General features: G+C 51.8%; 1 protein-coding gene across 6 annotated transcripts; it reads left to right on the top strand.

The window, feature by feature from the left end:
- Nucleotides 1-25: 25 nt before the first annotated feature.
- On the top strand, nt 26-12,294 carry SPATA2 (spermatogenesis associated 2). 6 transcript variants are annotated; one of them, XR_008516789.2, is made up of 4 exons: nt 238-376; nt 7,201-7,638; nt 8,879-10,216; nt 11,332-12,294. XR_008516789.2 is itself a non-coding variant. In XM_009233704.4 (3 exons), exons 2-3 carry the CDS (start codon nt 7,303-7,305, stop codon nt 10,103-10,105), a joined length of 1,563 nt encoding a protein of 520 aa, XP_009231979.1. In that variant the 5' UTR covers nt 26-376; nt 7,201-7,302; the 3' UTR covers nt 10,106-10,890.
- Nucleotides 12,295-14,252: the final 1,958 nt, after the last annotated feature.

Below are 14,252 nucleotides of genomic sequence, written 5' to 3'. Positions count from 1 at the left end.
CTGTTTACTTCCGGGTCCCAGCCTCAGACGCAGCGATGGGTCGTTAGCCTCCAAAGTGCGGTTCCGCCGCTTTCGTCCTCGCTCTTCGGCCTTCCGTTTTGTCCTCCGCCTCTGGCTTGTAGTCTCCGTCGGTCGCCGGCATCGACCGCTTCCCGGAGGCAGCGCGCAGCCGTGGTCCACCCTCTCTTCGGGCCCGCCTCCTGGCGACATCACTGCCGGGCCGAGTGTTTCCGGGTCGCTGCTGGTCCCCGGGTACTGGTCTCAGTACCCTTGCAGCCGGCCGGAGCGGCGAGAGCCCGGCGGGGCCCGGCTCCGGCGGTAGCGGCGCCTCCCGCTTGCTTCCCTCTGCCGGGCCGTCCTCGGCGGCAGTGTCAGGGTGAGTGACGGGCGGCCGCGGGCGGAAACTGCCTCCGGGGCTTCCCCAGGCGGAGGGGGCGCCAGACAGCGGCAGGGCTCGGCTGGCCCGGGAGCGGGGTCCCCTCACGGCAGGCAGGACTACAGGTGGGCCCGCTGTTTCGGCGCTTCCGGGACCCCCAGCCTATCCTCAGGATCCCCATTCTCCCGGGAGCTGCCTCGCAAGCTCCTGGGACCCGCCGAGGGTGGCTCAGGGCCGCTCAAGAGGAACACCCCCTCTTCGGCGACTGGCCAAACAGGAGGACACCCCGATTTCGCCACGAGGCAGTCACCGCGCAGGGGTTCCCAGTTCAGGCTCTGGCGGCACACCTGGGTTTGTACTCACTGTGTGACCTTGGATAAGTCACTTCATCTTAAGAGCCTCAGTTGCCTATTTAAGTGTGATTTAACCTGGTTGCTAGGGCTGGAGTGGAGATGGAATGAGATCATGCAGGGCCTCTGGCATACAGCAGGCGTCCAATAAATGATAGTTCCTGTTACTTCATTCAATTCACGAACCCGTGGGGAGGGCCAGAATTTGAGACTGGGCTGTTTTTCACAACTGACGTGGCCCCCGGAGGCTGTAGGAATGACCGAGCTGGGACTTAGCAGTCGCCAGCTTCTGTCCCCTGCAGGGAGGGAAACAGCTTCCTTCAGAGCTTTTCCGAGAGAGGCAGCTGCCACTAGGGAAGCTTCTTTCAGCACCGCTGAGGTTATTTTCAGAAGTTTGGAAGGACTCTGTGTGAATTTCTTTGGAATCTAGTAGGAGTGTGGGGACCTTCTGGTGTTTCACAGCCAGTGGAAGGTGCCTTGGATGTTTCTCGGAGCCTCTTGCTTGGAACGAGTGCATTGGTGTGGGTGGGGAGGTGGAGGGGGTTGAACTGACTTCCCCGTCTCCTGTTTGGAGGCTGATGGAGCTAGACCAGGGATGTGTAAACCTGTGGACAGGGGCAGTGCACAGACCAAAATAGCTCTGCCTGTGCACAGAGGGGGCGCCTTCAAAACTGCTTGGGGAACATTTCTGCTTGAATGGGCCAGCTGAGGTAAAGCCAAGCTAATGCTTTGCTACTCGGAATCACTTCACTTCCATGCAGTGGGACTCTAAACAGATACAGCTTTCCTCTTAGATGTTCAAAAAATAACTAAAGAAGCCACTGCCTCCCTGACTGTGCAGCATCTCTTTTTCCATTGACTTGCTTTTTAAGAGGGTACCTAGATTGTGGGTGCAGGAGGTGCTGACTGGAGCCGTTGACTCTGGGCACCTGCCTGTCTCTGTGTTCAGGATATTCACAGTGCTGTTTTTTTGTTTTTTGGGTTTTTGTTGTTTTTTTTTTTTTTTCCCACCAGACTGGCACGGCTTGGCGTTCCAATCCTTGGGTTGCTTGGAGAAATTAACAGCTTCTGTCGCTGGGCTGTCTCGGTCTCCTGTAACCACGATGTTTTTGCAGAGAGCGTATTTTGTTGTTCTTGTAGAGTGCTGGGAATGAATTGCTGGCTCTGTGCTCAGAAAAAACACCAGCTATGACCAGCTACAAGGCATCTTGTATTCTCAGAAAATGTTTTCAGCAGGGATGATGTCAGCTGCTTCATCACTGGCCGATGTCTCTGGCCAGCCTCTTTCCTTGGCCCTTGAGCTTACATCATATAGAGATTAGCTCTCCTAGCCCCATTCGGTGTGGGAAGATGGGAATTTTGCTACTACAGGAATTTTTGTAACTCAACTCTGCTGGCGCCGCCACAAGGCATTCTAACTTAGCCAAACACTTTCGAGTAGAGCTGTCCAGCAGATGCAGCAGGATGGCTTTGCAAGAGTCGGAGTTTTGGCGTTAGACCTAGGTTCAGAGCTCAGATCCACTTCTTCCTAGCCTTACGACTTAGGGTAAGTGAGTTGGCCTCTCTGAGCCTCAGTTTCCTTTTTAACCTTGGATCTATCCTATGGATTTCATTGGTTTTCACAGAGCAGTTAGCAGAGGGCTGCCACATAGTAATCCCTTGGTAAATGGTACTGATGTAACAATAAATGAGTGAGATAAATTGGAGAAAGCCCAGGCATCAAGGGCCTGCCAACAAGAGTTCAGATTCCAGCTCGGACCCTTTCAAACTCTGTTGGGCAGGTAGTTTTAATGGGAGAGCCTGTTTTCCTTATAGAGTTGTGAGGATTAAATGGGATGATGTAGGTAAAGTGGGAAGCCCAATGCTTAGCACATAGTAGAACCTCAGTAATTGTTAGTCTCTTTCTTTCCTTTCCTTATTGACTGATTGAGACAGGGTCTTGCTCTGTCACCTAGGCCGGAGTGCAGTGGTGCCATCATAGTTCACTGCAGCCTCAAACTCCTGGGCTCAGTGGATCCCCCCACCTCAGACTCCCAAGTAGCTAAGACTACAGGTGCGTGTCACCACACCCACCTAATTTTTTTTTTTTTTTTTGTAGAGACAGAGTCTAACTATGTTGTCCAGGCTTGTCTTGCCCTTAATTATCTTTTAGCTTTTACTTTCTTCCGCCTTTTCTCTCACCTACCCAGGTTGGTTTGAGATTTGTTTTAGATAGGCTTCCAGTCCTCGTTGTGAGGATTTTGAACATCAACTGGGCTGTTTGGATCCCTTTCCTTTATTTATTGTTTTTCAGCAACAAACAAGGGTGTGGACTGTGGTGCGATTACAGAGCAGCAGACGCTGAGCCGAGCTTGAGACTGGCTGACTTTGTAAAAAATCAGTCTCTTTGAGTTCAAGGCTGGCTTCCTTGGAGAAAAATCACAGCAGTATTCGGAAGCTTAATGTCTCTGTGTTTGAATGGTTCTCAGACTACCAAAAAACAGACCCTGGGGCCAGAGGCGTGATGGCAGCTTCTCTTAGATAAGTCAAGAATGGTAAATGCATGTGTGACTATCCTCTCCAGTGGTGCAATACATTTATTTATGTAGAGATGGAGTTTTTGCTCTGTTGCCCAGGCTGGAGTGCAATGGCACGATCTCAGCTCACTGCAGCCTCTCCCTCCTGGGTTCACGCCATTCTCCTGCCTCAGCCTCCTGGAGTAGCTGGGATTACAGGTGTTCGCCCAGCTAATTTTTGTATTTTTAGTAGAGACGGGGTTTCGCTATGTTGGCCAGGCTAGTCTCAAACTCCCAATCTCAGGCGATCCACCCACCTTGGCCTCCCAGAGTTGTAAGATTACAGGCGTGAGCCACCGCGCCTGGCCTACATTTTTATTTTTTAAGAGAATATACATTTTAAATTGTTTATTTTTTTATGGACAGAACAGTATGAACATAGAGCACATACCTACTTTGATACTAGGTGGTATGCTCTTCCAGCTAGATTTGCAGGCAGGATGTGTCTCCTTTATTGCTGTCCTCTGCCTGCCCCGCCCATCCCCATTCCCCGACTGGGTCCAGCTCAGGCAGAGGGTGGGGGCTACAGAAATGCTTGCTGGACATGGGAATCATGGGGTGGTGAGAGGAATACAGGTTCCAAGTCAGAAGGCCAGGCTTGGATTATCGGGTCCATCATCTGCTAACCTTGAGCTACTTGTCGTACCTCATGCCATCTTTCTGAGCCCGTTTCTTTGCTCTCCAGCTGATCTCCCAGGATTCTTGGGAGGTATCAAATGAGAAACTAAAGTGGTGGCATCGTGAATGCAAACATCCTTTGCAGCATCCATTTCTCTTTGTTTCTTTTCTTTTTCTTTCTTTCTTTTTTTTTTTTTTTTTTTTAAGAGACGGAGTCTTGCTGTGTTGTCCAGGCTGGAGTGCAATGGGGTGATCTCGGCTCACTGCAACCTCCGCCTCCTGGGTTCTAGCAATTCTCCTGCCTCAGCCTCCCAAGTAGCTGTGATTACAGGCGCATGCTGCCACACCCGGTTAATTTTTTTTTTAATTTTGGTAGAGATGGGGTTTCAGCGTGTTGCCCAGGCTGGTCTCGAACTCCTGAGCTCAGGCAATTCACCTGCCTCAGCCTCCCAAAGTGGTAAGATGACAGGCGTGAGCCACCGTGCCCGGCTGCAGCATCCATTTCACCTACTTTATCAAGCACAGTCAGGCTCTGTGTTAGGCATCATGGTGAACAACACAGGCATGGTCGTTGCCTAAAGGCATAAATGGAGTTTACCACGAGCTTACCAGCTTACCAGGGAGGGTGGGGGGTGGACAAAGAGAGGAAGCTAATAAATGAATAAAGTTGATAGTTGCAGATTGTGGTTATCGTAGGAGAATGTGACAACGTGGAACTGGGAAGGTGAGATAGGGTGGTACCTCTAGGGGCTGATGTTTGAGCTGAGGCCTGAATGATGAGAATCTTCATGAGGCAGAATTTTATCCTAAGTGCATTTTGTTTTCTTTTGTAAAGACAGGGTATTGCTATGTTCCCCAGGCTGGTCTCGAACTCCTGGCCTTGAGCAATCCTCCTGCCTTGGCCTTCCAAAGTTCAGGGATTACAGGCGTGAGCCCCCGCACCTGGCCCCTAAGTGGATGTGTTTGCCTCCTGTACTCCTCAGCCTTATTTGTCGCTGTAGCACTGGGCTCCCTCAGCAGTGCAGTGTGTTGGAGACAGTGGCCTCTCTGTGTCCCTAGTTTTGCTACACATCCCACCTCTCACCCCACCATTAATACTCCCAGGAGTCTCCTCGTGGGGACAAAATCCGTGGAGGAGCCACACTACTGGCTCATTGAGATGAGGATGATTTTGTTGACCTCCTGATAGTTGCTGGGCTCGTAGGACCTTCCTAGCTGAACACAGGTCTGCTAAAGGAGTCCCCCACACGCCAGGCCCAGTCCTGCTGCAGCTTCTCTCAGCCCCTTGCCGTCTCCCACACTCAGCAGACATTTATGAAGCACACAGTTCACCTTACTGAGCAAGATGGTCACAGTCCTGCACCCACGGAGCTTCTGGGCAGGAGCAGCAGGAGCAGAGCATGTGAAAATGAACATCTACCACCCAGTCAGAGGTATTTGCCCCACTCAGAGAAGGCCTGGCCGCTTAGGGGTACAGCACCTTCAGACAACAGCAGCGGCCATCGAGGACTTCCCGGAGCCGGCTCTCTGAGCAGCTTCATATTCCATCATGCATAATCCTCTCGCCAGCTCTGGACAGAGGCGCTATTATTAACCCCGTTTTATAGGAGAAAACCGACACCCAGGGAGGTGGAGCAATTTGCTCAAGTAACCTGGAGAAGCAGCCCTGGCCTCGCTCGCAGGTGCCTGGCCTTGGACCCCGTGTCCGTGACCCTGCGCGTGTTGTCTCCCCTGGCCCTAGCAGTGTCCCTCCATTAATCCGGTTTCGCTCCCAGCATTGTGGTGACAAGAATATTGCTGGATCTGTGCCTGTTCTACTAACAAGTGGCTAAGCAGATGACAAGATTGTATAAAGCCTGTGTCCCAGCTCAGAACATTCTATCCTCTCCCAACAGGGGGCTGCAAAGTGCTCTTGTGATAAAGGGGCCGCAGGCTGTCAAAGGCTGGTAACGGAACTCCAGGGGCCGGCAGCCACTGTGGCCTCTTTTGAAAATTGTAAACAAGACCGTATCCCTCTCCCCTCGCTGTAAACTCTTCAGTGGCTACACATGGCTCTTTGTATAAAATATCGAATTCTGAATGTGCTCTTGCAGGCTTGGGGCTGAGGGTTCCGCTGATGCTGGCAGCTGCCTCTCCTCACGCCCCTGCCCTCGCGGCCTCGGCCTCACTGGCTGCAGTTCTGATCCTGTGCCAGGCTTCCTGCCTCAGGAAAGCAGGGTGTGGTGGGTAAGGGCATGGACTTCGGAGCCAGATTGCCTGGGTTCTGAGCTCAGCTTCTTTGCCTCCTGAGAGTTCTATAACCTTGGGCAGTTTCTTTTTCTTAAAATTTTTTTTGTATTTTTGTACAGACGTGGTTTCACCATGTTTCCCAGGCTGGTCTTGAGCTCTTGGACTCAAGCCATCTGCCCCCGTCAGCCTCCCAGAGTTCAGGAATTACAGGTGTGAGCCACTGTGCCCGGCCTACCTTGAGCAGTTTCTAATGTCTGTGTCTCAGTTTGCACATGGGTCCACTGGGGCTGCCTGTAGTGCCTCTCTCCTAGGATTGTCTAAGAAGAAAAAGTGAAGCTGGGTATGGGGGCTCACACCTGTAATCCTGGCACTTTGGGAGGTCGAGGCTGGTGGATCAGTTGAGGTCAGGAGTTCGAGACCAGCCTGGCCAACATGGTGAAACCCCGTCTTGACTAAAAATACAAAAATTAACCAGGCGTGGTGCAGGTGCCTGTAATCCCAGCTACTTGGGAGGCTGAGGCAGGAGAATCGCTTGAACCCGGGAGGCGGAGGTTGCAGTGAGCTGAGATCACGCCACGGCACTCCAGCCTGGGCAACAGAGCAAGGCTCCATCTCAAAAAAAAAAAAAAAAAAGTAAGCGAGTTAGTGTGTGTGAAGCTCGTCACGTGTCTGGAGCCTCTGGTACTATTAGCTCAGGGCCTTCCTCTACTGCGACTCCTTCCCCAGCCTCTTGGCCTGGCAAACTCCTCATCCTTCAGGTCTGTTGCTATCTCAAGAGGGCTTTCCTAAACTCGCCCTTCCCCAACGAAACCAGGACAGGAGTGCCTGCTGTACTCACCCGAATTTCTCTTTCAGGAATATTAATTGTATTTTTCATTTGTGAGCACAACAAAGTCAAGGTCCATCTCTCTCTGGCCTCTGTTGTAACCCTGCTTGTAGTATGTGCTCTGTAATGTGCTGCTGGGGTCCAGTGTAGCCCAGGCCAGTTCTGCTGTTCATTTTGCCTCAGCGGCCTGAAGCCGAAGCGCGACCATATCGAGGAATGACATGCTTCTTGTTCCCCTCCTTCCAGAGCACTCCGCTGGTCCAGGTGGCAACATGTCCATGCTTTTAGCGATGTTGCTGCCTCTAATCCAGAAACCATGGAGGAGATAAGGTAGCCCCCCTCGATCGGATGGGAAAGCCCAGTTCAATGGATACTAAATTCAAGGATGACTTATTTCGGAAGTATGTGCAGTTCCATGAGAGCAAAGTGGATACCACCACCAGCAGGCAGCGGCCTGGCAGCGATGAGTGCCTGCGGGTGGCAGCCTCGACCCTGCTCAGCCTGCACAAGGTGGATCCCTTTTATCGATTCCGGCTGATCCAGTTCTACGAGGTGGTGGAGAGCTCCTTGCGCTCGCTCAGCTCCTCCAGCCTGCGGGCTCTGCACGGCGCCTTCAGCATGCTGGAGACGGTGGGCATCAATCTCTTCCTCTACCCGTGGAAGAAGGAATTCAGAAGCATCAAGGTGAGGTCCTGGAGCAGCCTCCATACAGGCCCTCCTTCTCTCTTCCTGCACCCGGCATTCCCTCCTGAGAGGCTATGCCAGTCTCATCCCAGCCGTCCTCTGCTCTCAGATCCTTCTGGGCTCCGAACCTTCCCCGTCTCTCCAGCATCACCTCTGAACGGTTTCTGGCCCGGCTGCCACACCTTAAGCAGAGAGGCTGGGAAGGCAGGGGCAGCCAGGTTACGCAGGGTCTTGTGGCCCAGGGCAAGGCTTGGATTTGTTCTGATAGGCGGGGAAAGAGGCAGTGTGGGATCTGGCTTGCATCTGAAGAGGGTCATTCTGGCTGTGGTATGGGAAGTAGGCTGTAGAGGGGCGGGGGGAGGTGGGAGGGATGGGGAGAGCAGTTAGGAAGCTTCTCAGCGGTCCCAGCAAGCTGAGGGGTGTTCTGGACTAAGTGGGAACAGTAGGGGAGGAGGGGGAATTGAGAGAGGGATCCTGAATCAGACCACGCGGGGGATGGCACAGGAGAGCTGTCACCTAGCCAGGCCCTTCAGTCTGCCGTGATACTCAGCCCCTCGTGGAAATACCAGAGAGGAATGTTCTGATTGTCACCGCATTCTGCCTGTAATCTGGCCCCTTTATTCAGCTGTGTTTGCCCAGGCTCCCTCCTCATATGGAGGAGAGTCTTCCTGCCCCACTAGGAAGCGAGAGGTTTTGCTCCCTGTGTTTAAGAAAGGAGCTGCTGCCGGGCGCGGTGGCTCACGCCTGTAATCCCAGCACATTGGGAGGCCGAGGCGGGCGGATCACGAGGTCAGGAGTTTGAGACCAGCTTGACCAGCACGGTGAAACCCCGTCTCTACTAAAAATAGAAAAATTAGCTGGGCGTGGTGCGGGCGCCTGTAATCCCAGCTACTCAGGATGCTGAGGCAGGAGAATTGCTTGAACCCGGGAGGTGGAGGTTGCAGTGAGCCAAGATCCCGACACTGCACTCCAGCCTGGGTGACAGAGTGAGACTCCATCTCAAAAAAAAAAAAAAAAAAGGAGCTACTGGGTCATTTCCTTGCACAATTCCTGAGTGCTTAGCAAGCCCCAGCCCCTGCGTCTTCTGCCTCCGGCAGGGTGAGACTGTCAAGATCCTTCCGTGCCCTGCCCTCTCCCCGCCATCCCACTTCAGAGCTGTACATCCTTTGCTTTGACATAGTCTTTGTCTTGTGTCTCTGAGAGAAAACCCCACCTTTCTTTTCTACTCCCTCCCTTCTAGACTTACACGGGCCCTTTTGTTTATTATGTCAAGTCGACATTACTGGAAGAGGACATCCGAGCCATCCTGAGCTGCATGGGCTACGCACCTGAGCTGGGCACTGCATACAAGCTCAGAGAGCTCGTGGAGACCCTCCAGGTGAAGATGGTCTCCTTTGAGCTCTTTCTGGCCAAAGTCGAGTGTGAGCAGATGCTAGAAATCCACTCACAAGTGAAGGACAAGGGCTACTCCGAGCTGGACATTGTGAGCGAGCGCAAGAGCAGTGCAGAGGATGTGCGCGGCTGCTCAGACGCCCTGCGGCGGCGGGCGGAGGGCCGGGAGCACCTGACGACCTCCATGTCACGAGTGGCACTCCAGAAGTCGGCCAGCGAGCGGGCGGCCAAGGACTACTACAAGCCCCGCGTGACCAAGCCCTCGAGGTCAGTGGATGCCTATGACAGCTACTGGGAGAGCCGGAAGCCACCCCTGAAGGCCTCATTGAGTCTTCGGAAGGAGCCTGTGGCAGCGGATGTGGGAGACGACCTCAAGGATGAAATCATCCGCCCATCCCCTTCGCTGCTGACCATGGCCAGCTCCCCCCACGGCAGCCCGGATGCGCTTCCACCCGCCTCCCCCAGCAACGGCCCGGGCCTGCTGCGCGGTACCTACTTCTCCACTCAGGATGACGTGGATCTGTACACAGACTCCGAACCCAGGGCCACCTACCGTCGGCAGGATGCTCTGCGGCCGGACGTGTGGCTGCTCAGAAACGATGCCCACTCCCTCTACCACAAGCGCTCGCCCCCTGCCAAAGAGTCCGCCCTCTCCAAGTGCCAAAGCTGCGGGCTGTCCTGCAGCTCCTCCCTCTGCCAGCGCTGTGACAGCCTGCTCACCTGTCCTCCAGCTTCCAAGCCCAGCGCCTTCCCCAGCAAGGCCTCCACTCATGACAGCCTGGCCCACGGGGCATCTCTGCGGGAGAAGTACCCAGGCCAGACTCAGGGCCTCGACCGCCTCCCGCACCTTCACTCCAAATCCAAGCCCTCCACCACGGCCACTTCCCGCTGTGGCTTCTGCAACCGCCCAGGCGCCACCAACACCTGCACCCAGTGTTCAAAAGTCTCATGTGACGCCTGCCTCAGCGCTTACCATTATGACCCCTGCTACAAAAAGAGTGAGCTGCACAAGTTCATGCCCAACAACCAGCTGAACTACAAGTCCACCCAGCTCTCCCATCTCGTGTACAGATAGACCGGCCTCGCCCCTTCCAGCTCCAAGGGCTACATCAACCGACCTTTCGGGTTTCACGGTGAAGAAGTACTAACGCGTTGATCTCAGAGGCGGAGGCCTGCACTTGACCATGTAGGTGGCAGAGATCGTGGGCTGGCTGTGTCCACGTGGGAGTTCACTTAGCGACTCAGATGTCTCAACCAATGGCTGCTTTGTTGTCTGACAAGGGAGAAGGTGGCACTTCCGTTCAGATTCATTTTGCTAATCTCTCCACTCCCTGTTCAGTTGGTTCTTTTTTTGGGGTTTGGTTTGGTTTTGTTGTTTTGTTTTTTCCTTTAAAGAGGATTTCTGTCTCTGGGACCCTCGCCGCACCTACACCTCCCGTGGCAAAGCCAACTTGGACTGGGAAGGGCCCTTCAGGTCCCCAAACATCCACCTGGAGCGGCGAGCTAGAGGCCTGTTGGCTTGTGAAATGAGCCCTCCTGCCACACGGGGCCTCTCCCAAAGGCTCATCCCTTGGCCGCCCCCTTCCTAAACACAAGGATCCCCAGCTGGACTCCCCACCCCCTGGCTTTCCCACCTCTCCAGGTGTCAAAGGTGAACCGAGTCCAGTATTAGCTGAATGTCATTTCGTACACCACAGCTCAGTCAGCCCATGGCCTTCGTGAACTTTGCTCCAACACATTGATGTGTGGGCTTCCCACAGCAGGACTGACTTCCCCCTTTCTGTTGTTTGCACATGCCCCTCTTAGTGTACTGTCAATAGATATTTTTGAGATTTATTTTTAAATAAATATTCAACTTGCTGTGTGTTTCAACGTGGTTAAAAAAAATGAATTATGTAGCTATTTATTAAATGCCCTGCGTTCTTTAGTCTTCCAAGGGAGGGCCTCGCGCCCATTCGTGTTGTATCCTCTACTCACTACGGCCCAAGGGGAGAGGAGAGTTTGGGGCAGGGAGGAACAGACATGAAGCCTCCTTTTCTTGAGCTGGTGGAGAGCCACTGTCTTCCCTGCAGTAACTATCTATACACCTACCTCCAGTGTGCACTTAGGGGGTGAGCGCGGGTGTCGAGGTCTGTGTGCCTGCAGATTGCTAACCTAGTGACAATTCAGGGACCTCACCTGTCGGACCTATAGCTTGCTGAGCAGGAAGCTTGCACTTCACACTTCTTGAGTCTCGTTTCAGAAGGAAAATCATTTGGGATTCCTACTGCCCCTCCATCTCAATCCTCTTCTCTTCACCAGTTTCCAGGACTCATCTGCAACATTTGCAATCTTTTTGCACTAAAAGTGGGCAGGAGTCGGCATGTGCCCATCAGACAGACGGCTCCTCAGATGCTCAGCTAAGCCTAAGCGCTTCCAAGCCTGAAGGCCCCTGAAGCTCCTCATGTGAATTATCAACCCTTGGATTTTCCTTGTGGGGGTACAAGAGCAGGAGTGGGGCAAGAGTTTGAAAATAAAGCCGCTTCCTTGTGAACTAACAATATATTTTAGCCATAACTGTTTGTGATGTACACAATGTTAAGGGATGTATATGCAGTGGGTTTTTCTGGGAGAAAGTTATTCAGCTCTTGAGCAAGTTTAAGTCTGGCTGAATCCTGAGGCCACTGTGAATTTGCTGATGTTCTTCCAACTCAGTTGAGTGATTTTAAGGTTTTCCAAATCTTCTATGGCTCTCTTTTTAATATATATATATATACCTGGTAGATCACTTGTAGATGTACAGTGTGTATATTAAGCTGAATTTCAACCAACTTTATTACTAAGACCAACCTAGCGGGGCAATTCATCTTTGATGTTCTTCCTTTTCACATTTCAGAATCGGCAATGCCTGGCCCACTCCTGAGAGCTCTAGTTTCCTAGTTTTTCATTTCCAGATTGCGCCAGCATTACAGTAACTAACTCTTTTTAACCAACCGTGATGCCACGTAACTTACCCTATGGACAAAGGCAGGAATGACTAACACATCCTAGGAGGGAAAGTCCAGTGTACCTGTCATCACGGACGCACTGTGGTCACAGACTGGAATACGAAATACTACAGCCCTGCTCCCTGGTTGCATCTTACTCAGTGAGGTTGCTGTGGTTGAGATAGTTAAATACATGCTGATTTAAAAATGCAGATGTTTTGCATTTGATTTCTACCAAGAGTTGAAATGTTGAGAGATAATTAAAAATAATAATAATAAAGTATCTTCCATTGTTAAATGAAGTGTTTGGGGTTTTATGTCCCCTGGCCCTGCTTCTTTGAAGTTTGGTTACTTGGGAGTTTATTTTTCCTCAAGCTGTATTTAGTCTTTTAATGACAAGACTTAAAATTTCTCTTCCACGAAACTGACAAATAGCATTTGAGTGCCATACTGCGAGCCTGGCACTTTTAATTTTTTTAATTTTTTGTAAAAAAAAAATTTTTTTTTTTTTTTTTGAGACGGAGCCTCGCTCTGTTGCCCAGGCTGGAGTGCAGTGGCGCTATGTCAGCTCACTGCAAGCTCCGCCTCTCTGGTTCACGCCATTCTCCTGCCTCAGCCTCCCAAGTAGCTGGGACTATCACGCCTGACTAATTTTTCGTTATTTTTAGTAGAGATGGGGTTTCACTGTGTTAGCCAGGATGGTCTCGATCTCCTGACCTCGTGATCTGCCCGCCTCGGCCTCCCAAGGTGCTGGGACTATAGGTGTGATCCACTGCACCCGGCCGTGTTTTTTTTTTTTTTAATTTAAGACAGGGGCTCTGTTACTTCCCAGTCTGGAGTACAGTTGTGTGATCATGGCTAGTTGTAGCCTGGACCTCTTGGACTTGAGTGATCCTCCCACCTCAGCCTCCCAAGTAGCTACAGGTGGGTACCACTATGTCTGGCTAATTTTAATTTTTTGTAGAGGTGGGGTCTCACTGTATTGCCCAGGCTGGTCTCAATCTCCTAGGCTGAAGTGATCCTCCCGCCAGGCATTTGTATCCTGAGACTATATGCATGATCTTGCTTACTAGCTTCAGTCATCCTATTAAATAGGCACTGTTACGATCTCCATCTTACATATGGGGAAATGGCGGTACACAGAGTTCAGATGTTTCCCAAGGAGGGGACTGCGTCATCCAGGAGAAATGCTTGTTAGTAGAGACAAAGAGGCATTAATAACATTGGAAGATGTTTTTTAAAAGTTAATTCCATTTGAATTTTTTTCCTTCCATTTAACTGTCTCGAGGAGGGAGTCAGTTCGATGCTACCTTGTCTTTAATAGAGAAACCTGGCGTCAGACACAGCCTGTGGCAGGCTCTTAGCCAGGTTTTGTTACCTTCCTTCTAGGACAGGCCATACTACTTTTCCATTATAACAGTGATGGGTTTGCTTTAAAAACCAATTTAAGGGCCGGGTGCGGTGGCTCATGCCTGTAATCCCAGCACTTTGGGAGGCCGAGGCAGGAGGATCACCTGAGGTTAGGAGGTTGACTAGCCTGGCCAACATGGTGAAACCCCGTCTCTACTAAAAATACAAAAATTAGCTGGGCATGGTGGTGGGTGCCTGTAATCCCAGCTACTCGGGAAGCTGAGGCAGGAGAATCGCCTGAACCCGAGAGACGGAGGTTATAATGAGCCAAGATTGTGCCATTGCACTCCGGCCTGGGTGACGAGTGAAACTCCATCTCGGAAGAAAAAACAAAAAACAAGGTGTTTTCTTCTTAAGTGAGGATTGACTTAAAAGCAAAATACATGGCAGAAATCTTAAGGCAGCAGCAGCAGGCCTGTGCCCACCCACTGACCATGCTGCTGTGTGGGCTCCCACCAGGCAGCTCAGCTGTCAGGGCAGACACTGAACAGGTTTCTCCATTTCATTTGCTGGCTGAACAAATACCCAGGCCTTCGGCCAAAGCCAGGCTCAGGTGCTGGATTGCTTTGAGCTATAGCATAGGAAACGGCATTGCCACCCTGGCTGTTGGGGGTAGCAGTTTCCTGGAGACGCACACCTACCCTGGGAGAGCTAAGGAAGCCAGGCGCTTGCTCCGCATCCAAAGGGGAGCAGTGACTTCAGAGCAGATTGCTTCATGTACATTACATGTACATGTAAATGACAAACATATTTAAACCTCATTGGGCCCACCAGCTGGACAGCATTAGCTCTGCTGGCCAATCTGTGGCACCTAGGGTGCTAGATTACCAATCTCAGGGATGAGAG

The sequence above is a fragment of the Pongo abelii genome, chromosome 21, assembly GCF_028885655.2.
Source record: "Pongo abelii isolate AG06213 chromosome 21, NHGRI_mPonAbe1-v2.0_pri, whole genome shotgun sequence".
Lineage (NCBI taxonomy): Eukaryota > Metazoa > Chordata > Mammalia > Primates > Hominidae > Pongo > Pongo abelii.
This window is presented reverse-complemented; position numbering and strand designations above follow the sequence as displayed.